General features: G+C 35.5%; 1 protein-coding gene across 1 annotated transcript; it reads left to right on the plus strand.

Moving 5' to 3' along the window:
- The first annotated feature begins 3,628 nt into the window (after window positions 1-3,628).
- Window positions 3,629-3,955, plus strand: LOC140507956 (small ribosomal subunit protein eS17-like). The gene has a single exon (XM_072615756.1). It carries the CDS (start codon window positions 3,629-3,631, stop codon window positions 3,953-3,955), a length of 327 nt encoding a protein of 108 aa, XP_072471857.1.
- The last annotated feature ends 6,853 nt before the right edge of the window (window positions 3,956-10,808 follow it).

Below are 10,808 nucleotides of genomic sequence, written 5' to 3' on the forward strand. Positions count from 1 at the left end.
CAGTAGATCCATGATTTCACTGGTGAGGGCACTCTTTTTAGAAAGAACATATCACTATCCTTCACACTTTCTTATTTTGGGAAATTCTTGTTTATGTCTTTTTTTATCCTCTGTAGAAAACATACTCAGCATACTGTAAGTCTTTATTATGAGTATTCAAATTTTTCTACTTTCTTCTTTTCCTTATGGGTCTTTTAATTTTTCTAGTTTCAAATTTTCTTTCAAATGTGCCATTTCCTAGAATATAAGTCCAGTATCAAATAATAGCTTATTAGTGCATATTAAAAATCATTTAATCAAAAAACCTGATTATCATTTCATGTATTTGTGATATTTAAAAAAATCTCTTTTTTGTTATTTATATGATATTTATTTGAAAAATAGTACACACTTAATAAAAGCCTGTTGACTTGACTTGATTCAATGATTATATTAATAGCTCAAGGGTCACTTGAAAAATTAAGGAATGTTATGGGCAAACAAATATAATATAAATCTTTCTATCTTTACATGACACTTTGTAGGAGTATTATTCGTGTGGTAATATCAGACATATGATCAAAACTCACAGCTGACAATAGACACAGTTAGATGTGGTTACCCACAGTTACAGTGGGTAAGTGGAGTCAGGAAGATTCGTCTTCCTGTTTTCAAATCTGACCTTAGACGTTGGCTTTGTGACCCTGGGCAAATCTCTTAACCTTGTTTGCCTCAGTTTGTAGTCTCTAAAATGAGCTGGAGAAGGAAATGGCAAACCACTCCAGTATCTTTGCCGAGAAGTCCCCAAGTGGGGCCATGAAGAGTCAGACAAGACTGAAAGGGCTGAATAACAAAAATAACATACTACTAAGTAACTGACTATTGTGTGGATATTTCAAATACAACACTGAACTTACTATATTTTCCTCTGCGACAGGAAGGACTATTTGTCAGAAACGTGTTCCCTGACATACACATTGCTCTGTTTTCTTTTCTTTTCTTTCTTTTTTTTTTCACCTGAGAGGTGACAAAGCTATACCAGGAGTTTGATTGGCCCAGGGGATTAAGGCTCAAGAATGCCTTCCTAGACCTCAATACAACTTCATGGTAGCTTTGGAGATATTGAGTGGTCTCCTGATTGCCTAAAGGCATAAAATAGTCCATTCCAAGTGAAGTCAGGATCCTTAAATCTGTGTTACCTCACAAGGCTGCAAATCATTGTACCCTGTTCTCCTGACCAGATGGTCAGACTAATTTCCATGTGGAGACCAACCAGGCTGAGTCTGCAAGCTAATGATTGCTGTTGTTCAGCTGTTTCAGTTGTGTTGCACTCTTGGTGACCCTGTTTGGGGCTTTCTTGGATGCAGCGTCCTTATTAACAGTCTTTCTATGCTGTGACTAAATAAATCTCCTTCAGTAAATGATTAAGTGATCCATAAGGGTCTCATTTCATTCTGATACTGAACCTAAACAAGGGGTGGGGAACCTATGGCCCTCTAGGTCCTCAAGTGCAGCCCTTGGACTGATCTCAAGGGGATTTGTTCTGTGAAATTTGGATTCAGTCAAGAGGCCGCACTTGAGGACCTAGAGGGCCACAAGTGGTCTTGGGACTGTAAGTTCCCCACCTCTGACCTAAACTAACAGGGTATCCACCTGAGTCAGATCTACCCATTATAGTCTCCTGACTGAATCTTTTCTTAAAATCATTATTTCTATTGATGGTGTTACTATACTTCCATTTACATGGTGTCAAAATTTCCAAGTTACCTTTGACTTTTTCATTTTCTCACATCAGCTAGTAGTCCTAAGGACACTAATTTCATGAGATCATTTGTGTGATACTCCTGTTGTTACCACCTTACATCAGCCCCTCATTACTTCTCAGTGTTTTAGAATAGTCACCTAACTGGTTTTCCTGACTCCAGTTTCTCCCTTCAATAACTCACACTGATATTAATGTTACGTTTCTCATGTACAAGGCTGATGACTTCACTCCCCTGCTCAAAAATCTTTAGTGGCTCCCTATTCCTGACTGAATAATATCTAAATTCTGTTATCTGGCTTTCAGAATTCTAGCTTCTTTATGGCCTTGCTCCAAATTAGATAGAAATTTGTCAGATGAAAGATTTACAAGTAAGGCCCAAAGGAAGAAGAAATGCACAGTGGTGGTTGGTGACTTCCTGCTGAAGGGCAACTGAAAAAGCCAGCTGTTAACCTGCTAACAACAATAGAGGAGTAATGGCTTCCTGAGGCATGTATCCAAGACTTGAAAAAACAGACAAATGCTGTCCATTTCTGGTGCTTCACGTGGGCACAAATGATAATGCCAGAAAGATCTTGGAGAGACTTGCTGTAGACAATAAAGTCCTTATGGAAACTTCAGGGGTGTAGACTTTATTACTACTTTATTCACTGCTGTGAATTGAAAGCAAGGCCTTCAGAAGAGCTGGTAGATTTGGGAAATGAACAGATGGTTAAGGATATGGTGTCTCAGAATGGGGTTTGGATTTCTGGACCACAGTTTGAAGTACAGTAATGATATTCTCCTGACCAGAAATGGAGTGCAGTTAACCATGTCTGTTAAAATGTATTTTCCTGATGCCATTTTATATATCTATCTATATCTATATCTATCTATCTATCTATCTATCTATCTATCTATCTATCTATCTATCATCTATCTATCTATCTATCTATCTATCTATCTATCTATCTATCTATCTACTGTGCTAGATTCTGGAGAGGAATGTAGGAGCTACAGTGTAGGAAGAAGTCTAGCAATAAAAATTCACAGGTGATAAAATTCAAGAGAAGGGCAACAATAAAACAGCAAGTCACATAAAACATGATTTGTAAGCAAAATGAGCTCCTAATACTACTGCAAGGAGCCAGATTTGGTATAGTAGTTACCACTGAAATTTGATGGAATGGGTCCCATGATTAGAACTTGACACTAGAAGTACATACTGTATTGAAAAGGAACAAAACAATGACAGTACTAACAAAAATGACAATAGCTAACCTTTATATAGCGCCTAATGTGTGCTAGGCACTGTGGCAAGCATTTTACAAATGTTATCTAAATCTATCCTCACAACATACCTGGGACATAGGTGCTATTATTATCCATATTTTATAATCGAGGAAACTGAAGTAAACAGAGGTTAAATGACTTGCCCAAGGTCATACATCTAGTGCGTGTGTGAGGTCAGATTTGAACAGACAGAAGCTAAGTAACTATGGAATTTCAGTTAGAATAATCCAGATGACTCCAAAAGCATAAATTAAAGGAAAAATTGGAATATAATATCCTGAAAAGTAAAAGAAAATGGGTTATGTAGAAAAAAAAGCATATTCCTCTAAACTGAATATGATTCTATAAGGAAAAATGGATTTTTAAAATGAATTTACTATAAAAAAAACCATTCCTATGACTAACAATGCAGTCTCATTTAGCTTTCTTGGGTGCCATGCAACATTTGATTCATATTAAGACAAAAGTTTACTAAAATCCCTATAACTTTATTCAGACAAACTATGGTGCATCCACAACTCCACTACCTTATACCTATGAAATACATTTTTTTGAATCCACGTATAAAACTTGTATGCATACTCATGAAATCCCCCTTCACTTCCTGGAGCCAACATGGGTCACATGGGTCACAAGAACTTGAAGAAGGTAGCCCAGTTCACCCCCAATACATGTCTAGGCAATGAGTTCCACACCAATAAGTGTGTGAGGAAATTATCATTATCCTTAGCAAGTTCAACAAAAAAGATTGTGGGATATGTTACTCATCTGATGAAATGGATGCAGAGAGTCTCTGTCTGTGCATCAAACTGTGAGCTCTCTGCTTTGGATCAGGAGATTATTGAAATGGACCCTGGTACCAAAAAAATGTTGATACTCCTACATTTTGGCAATTTGTCCAGCTTTCAAGTTACCCAGCCCATGATTGGGATGAATCTTTGAAACACTAAGTGGAACAGTTTAATGTTTGCATTTGTCCTTTTCCAATAAACTGGGGAATCCCCTTACCCCCTAAAAATTGAATACCATTAGATTTGGCCCAATGTTCTATACTGTAAAGGTATTTGTTTTCTTTTAATTTTACTCTATCATGTATGTGAATATCTTTCCTAGCTTTATGCCATATGAAATATGATAAGCACACCATCTTTTACTTTTCCAAGTCATTTTTACAAATGTGAAATAGCGTAGGGCCAAACATATATACTCGGAGCATTTCACTAGAAACTTCTAGTGAGATTGAAATGGAGATTGAAAAATTAATGACCACTCTTTGGATCTGGCCATTCCATTAGTTCTATATGATCCGTCACCTATTCCATATATCCTTGTGTTTTTCAAAACAATAAAATGAAAATTTTCCATCAGATTCTTTGCTGAATTTAATTTGATCTATGAATAGCCATTCTGAGAGAGAAAAAGAAAATAAGCTTGATCTGGCATGATTGTTTTTGTATGTGTCTTTATAAATGCTTTACTGGGACTTAAAAAAAAAGAAAATATCACTTCTCAATGACTCCACCTTCTCAAAGACTCCTCTCTTGTGAAAACGAGGTACAGTTAAGTAAATCTAAATACTATATTCACTCTAACATGGCCTAATATGCCTAATGGCGTATGGCCTATTTTGTATTTATATTTCACAACTTCTCTGACTAGAAGGCACGTTTAATTTCTGAAATCAAGATTGATTCCTCCTTTGATGAGAGTTCTGATGTCTTCCTTTCTTTGTCATATCTCATAAAAATTTATTCATATTACTTGAAAATATTACCTCAGGGGGGCAGAGTCAAAATGGTGGAGTAGAAGGATGAACCTGCTCTAGCTTTCCCATCAGAGCCCATAAAATACCTGTTAAAAATTACTCTAAACAAATTCTAGAGCAGCAGAAGCCATAAAACAACAGAATGAAACAGATTTTCAGGCCAAGACAGCCTGGAAGGACAACAGGAAAGGTCTATCATACTAGGCTCAGAGCAGAGCACAGTCCAGCCTGGGTTGCTTGGCACGAACAGAACTAGAGCAGACTTCAGGGCATGGAATCATAGGTAGCAGCTGCGGTTCCCAGATTTCTCAACCCCAAAATGCCAAAAACAGCTTAAAATGTTGGTAAGAAAGCATTTCCACCTGGGTGAGAAGAGAGCGTGGTCTGGCCCTAGCCCTGGTCCCAGAGTGGCAGCAGCCACTGCAACAGCAGCATCCACTTTTGCAGTCCTTGGCATAAAAACCCTGGGGAACTGAGTAGCTGATTTGGGTCTCAGTGCTGAGTGGCAATCCTGGGGTGAGGAGGAGTGTTGATGTGGAGCTGGTGGAGGATCTGGAGAAGGAATCCTACTTACAGATCCTGGTCAGAAAAGAGTGCTTGTTCTTGCTCCCAGACCAGAGTGCAGGCCAGGAGAGGAGTAAACTCCTCTCTCTTGATTACACCACCTTGGAGAAACTGAGAACTTACAGGTCCCTAGAATATACCCTCCACTCAACAAAGGACTCAAAAGTCAAGTAACTGGCTGAGAAAATGCCCCAAAAGGGGGAAAAAATAAGAGGATAGAAGGTCACTTTCTTGGTGAAAAGGTGTTTTCTTCCATACATTCAGATGAGGAAGAACAAAGCATATCATCAGAGGAAGACATAAAAGTCAAACTTTTTACATCCAAAACCTCCAAAAAATATATGGAATGGTCTCAGGCCATGGAAGACCTCAAAAAGAATTTTGAAAATTAAGTGAGAGAGGTGGGGAAAAAATTGGAAAGAGAAATGAGAGTGATACAAGAAAATCATGATAAGCAAGTCAACAGCTTGCTAAAGGAGACCCCAAAAAATGCTGAAGAAAATAACACCTTTAAAAATAGACTAACCCAAATGGAAAAAGATCCTAAAAGCCAATGAGGAGAAGAATGCTTTAAAAAGCAGAATTAGCCAAATGGAAAAGGAAGTTCAAAAGCTCATTGAAGAAAATAGTTCTTTAAAAATTAGAATGGAGCAGATGGAAGCTAATGACTTTATTAGAAACCAAGAAATTATAAAACAAAACCAAAAGAATGAAAAAAATAGAAGACAACATGAAATGTCTCATTGGAAAAACAACTGAGCTGGAAAATAGAACCAGGAGAGATAATTCAAAAATTATTGGTCTACTTGAAAACCATCATCAAAAAAAAAGAGCTTAGACATCATCTTCCAAGAAATTATCAAGGAAAACTGCCTGATATTCTAGAACCAGAGGGTAAAATAGAAGTGGATAGAATTCACTGATCACCTCCTAAAAGAGATCCCCAAAGGAAAACTCCTAGGAATATTGCAGTCAAATTCCAGAGTTCTCAGGTCAAGGAGAAAATATTATAAGCAGCCAGAAAGTAACAATTCAAGTACTGTGGAAATACAATCAGGATAACAAAGGATTTAGCAGCTTCTACACTAAATGATTGGAGAGCTTGAAATATAATATTCCAGAAGTCAAAAGAGCTAGGATTAAAACCAAGAATCACCTACCCAGCAAAACTGAGTATAATGTGTCAGGGAAAAAAATGGAATTTCAATGAAATAGAGGACTTCCAAGTATTCTTGTTGAAAAAAGCAGAGCTGAATAGAAAATTTGACTTTCAAATACAAGAATCTAGAGAAACATGAAAAGGTAAACAAGAAAGAGAAGCTTTAAGGATCTCATTAAAGTTGAACTGTTTACATTCCTACATGGAAAGATGTTATTTGTAACTTATGAGACCTTTTTCAACATTAGGGCAGTTAGAGGGAATACCTATATATACATATATACGTATGTATATATGTATACACATGTAGGTGTGTATGGGTATGTATGTGTATATTATATATGTGTAGGTATATATAAGTACATGAGTATATGGGTGTATATATATATATGTGTATATGAATGCATGTGTAAATATACACACACACAGAGGGCACAGGGTGAGCTGAATATGAAGGGAGAATACCTAAAAAAATAAAATTTACTGTTGAATGGAATATACTAGGAGTAAGAGAAAGGGAGAGGTAAAATGTAGCAAATTATCTCTCATAAAAGAGAGAAAGAGCTTTTACAATGGAGGGGAAGAGGGGGGAGATGAAAGGAAATAATTGAGCCTTACTCTCATGGGATTTGGTCTAAGGAGGGAAAAACCCACACTCCATTAGATATGGAAATCTATCTTGCCCTGCAAGAAAGCAAGGAGGAAGGGAATAGGAGTGGGAAGATAATAGAAGGGACAGCAAATTGGGGAAAGGGATAATTGGAAGCAAACACTATTGTGGGAGGACAGGTCAAGGGAGAGAATGGAATAAATGGAGGGCAAGATAGGACAGAGGGAAATGTGGCTAATCTTTTACAACATAACTATTATGGAAGTGCTTTGCATTGTTACACATGTATGACCTATATTGAATTGCTTGTTTTCTCAGTGAGGGTGGGTTAGGAGGAAGGGAGAGAATATGGAACTCATAGCTTTAAGAATGAATGTTAAAAATTGTTTCAGTATGCAACTGGAAATTAAGCTATACAGACAAGGGAGTATAGAAATCTATTTTGCCTACAGGAAAATAAAAGGGAAGGGGAGTGGAAGACTGGTGGGTAATAGAAGGAAGGACAGACTGGGAGAAGGTTTGGATGGGATGCATGCTGTCCTGAGTTGGGGGGTGGGAAGAGATGGAGAGAAAATTTTGAAATCAAATTCTTATATAAGTAAATGTTGACAAGTGAAAAATAAATGAATTATATATTTAAAAAAGAAAGTATTACCTCAATTGTGCAATTCCAGTGTATAGATAAAAAAATGGAGTCCTGAAAATGTGCTGCTTGCCTTAGGTAACAAAGCTAGTTAATGATAGGACTAGAAGTAGAGTACAGGTCTTCTTGCTCCTATTCAAATGATTTTTTCCATTATGATTTTATTTTTGGAGGCAGAAGATCATAGGTTTAGTTAGAATCACAATTTACAGAGAAGTAGAATGAGGTAATAGAAAGTACATTGACTGCAGTCAGGACATGTGTTCAAATTCTGCCTCTGATGATTAGCACCTGTGTGGCAGGCAAGTTATTTTTTCTCATCTGAAAAGAACAGAAAATTTCAGTAGGCAGTCTTTAAGGTGCTTTTCAGCTATAGATCTATGATTCTACCCTCATACATTAACTAATCAGTTAAAACTGTGAACACAAAAGGAACAATGTCTATTTAGAACAGGTTCTTTCTAATATATTTGTACTCAAAGATGCTTGCAGAAGTAACTGAATGCAGGCTATGAATATAGATCATGGAACACGCAATCTTGGAACTGAAAGGGACTGAGCAGTAACTAACCAATCAAATGGACCCCAACATCTGGTGTTTTTCATTGTTTTTTTTTAATTTAGATTAGGGTGACACTTCTAGAGAATAGTCTCCTGGTCTTTTCATTCTTAAATGTCTTCACAGGTTTCTGTGAATTCTTCATATTTGGCATATATGGAGCAATAACCATATGATCACTGGTTTAGAGCTGGAAGGTTTATTAGAGGACATCTAAACCAACCCTCTGATTTTACACATGAAGAGACTTAGGACAAAGCAGTTGAAAGGACTTTCCAAGGATCATGCAGGTCACATAGTGGTAGACTTAGAATTTGAACATAGGATCTTTGACTCTAAATCTAGCTTTATTTCCCCTGTTCCTTCATTACATCACATTTATATAACAAAATTTATTCATCTATTCTTTAGTTGATGTGTAACTATTTTATTCCCTTTTTATTCCTAAAGCAGAAAAATATTACTACAAATATTCTTGATCACATTAGACCTTTCCCTTTTTCTTTGGCCTCTGTGATTATGTATAAAGTGATCTTATTTCCTGGTCAAAGATTAGGCACATTTTAGTGACTTTTCTATCATGGTACCAAATATATTTCTGGACTGGTTTTAGACCATTTCACAACTTCCTCAATAATGTGTTAGTTTGCCAGTATGATCTGTTCATGAAATCATCCCAATTCTTGTCATAACCTGTGACAGAGTTAGCTCTTGAACAGATCTGTGCTCAGATCTTACCTTTGTCACCTATGTGACCTTGAGTAAGTCCACTTAACATCCTTGAACTTCTGTTTCTTCATTGGTCATATGAGGAAGTTGGACTAAGTAGTTTTTAAAGTCCTTTCTACATCCATGAACCTTTTAAAGATTAATTAATTAAGCACTTTTTTTTTTTAGCAATGTGGACTAGAATTTTACCAAGAGATGAATCAAGTTCATGTTCACTAGTTTACAGATATATGTTTGTATACATTGGCTACATATAAATGTATCATAAAAATAGTTTACTATATATTTTAAAAGCACTTAAGTATTAAGATTCATATAGAGTTAAAATAAGGACATAGAGAAGAATTCATTCTTGAGGTTGGGAGCCATGTTAAAAGTGGCAGTCATGATCCCAGCCAAGGTCACAGTAAAAATAGTCTAGATGAACTGGAAAATTACCATGTGCTTGAAGGCAACAAAGAAATATTAAGTATACATGCACCAAATGGCATGGCATCTGAATTATTAAAAGAAATACAAGAAAATTTACATAAGAACACAATTGTTAGTAACCTCAATATGCGTCTTTTCAACTTAGATAAATCTTACAGATTCAAGAAAAAATAAGGATATAAAATGTACAGAAATTAGATATGCTAGTGCTTTGGTGACTGTTGAATGGAAATCTTAAGCTACATACTTTTTTCACATTGAATAACTCCTTTCCAAAATTTGACATATATAATGGCATAATATGAAAATAGATGTAGAAAGACAGAAATATTAAACATATACTTATGTTTTATAAAGCAATAATATTGAAATCAATAATGAAAATGTCATTAATTATAGAGCTAAATCAAAACTAAATGGTCTTATTAAAATTAATATCAATGAATAAGTTACACAGGCAACAACAATTATATTAAAGAAAATTAAACCAATGAGGCAACATACTAAAGTTCATGTGAGATGACAAGGTGATTCTTAAAAGAAAATATGTCTATTTGAACATACAATAGCAAAAGAGAAAACCACTGGTTTGAATATGTATCTAAAATATCAAGAAAATTTATCAAATACCAAACAAGTATAAAAGTAGTAATTTTGAAAATCAAAGAAATACAAGAAAATTAAAAGCAAAACAGACTTGAATTGATAAATAAAACTCGAGCTCTTTTCTGAGTAGAAGTGTGACATAGACAAATCATTAGTAAATCTGATTGAAAGAGAAAGTGGGGGCAGTGGGAAAAGACAGGGACTGATTCAGGAATATCAAAGCACCAGAATATAATGGAAAGAGAAATGAGAATTTACAATTAATAGAGAGAAAAAAAAACTTTACAAACTACTATACAAAACTATATATCAACAAAACCAAAAGCTTTAATTAAATGGTTAGATATTTACAAACATGTAAAATACTCAGATTAAAGAACAAAAATGCAAATAATCTCTGATTTCATCAATGTGAATCATCAGTTTCATCAGCATAAACTCCTCAGATGTGTACTTCTTCCATGGATGTAGATTCTAATTCATTGATAATTTCATAGATAAGTCCTGTTGAGCTGCTTGTGGATTGTAGAATCAAAGAAATCTGTTCAGAGTGACTCATCTAGGGTCAGAATAGGGCAGTAAACAGGTCTTTCTGATTTTAGTCCCAACACTTTATCCATGCTGAGTTGCTTCTATCAAGATTAGCAATATTGGAGTTAGAAAATCTGAATAACCAGAAACCAGAAAGACAAATAAAACAAGTCATGAATGAATTTTCAAATGAAAAC

The sequence above is a fragment of the Notamacropus eugenii genome, chromosome 5 (assembly GCF_028372415.1).
Source record: "Notamacropus eugenii isolate mMacEug1 chromosome 5, mMacEug1.pri_v2, whole genome shotgun sequence".
In the NCBI taxonomy this organism is placed as follows: domain Eukaryota; kingdom Metazoa; phylum Chordata; class Mammalia; order Diprotodontia; family Macropodidae; genus Notamacropus; species Notamacropus eugenii.

What these genes read in the sequence shown, in the direction of transcription:
- LOC140507956 (XM_072615756.1), top strand. Translation starts at nt 3,629, where the DNA reads ATGGGTCACATGGGTCACAAGAACTTGAAGAAGGTAGCCCAGTTCACC.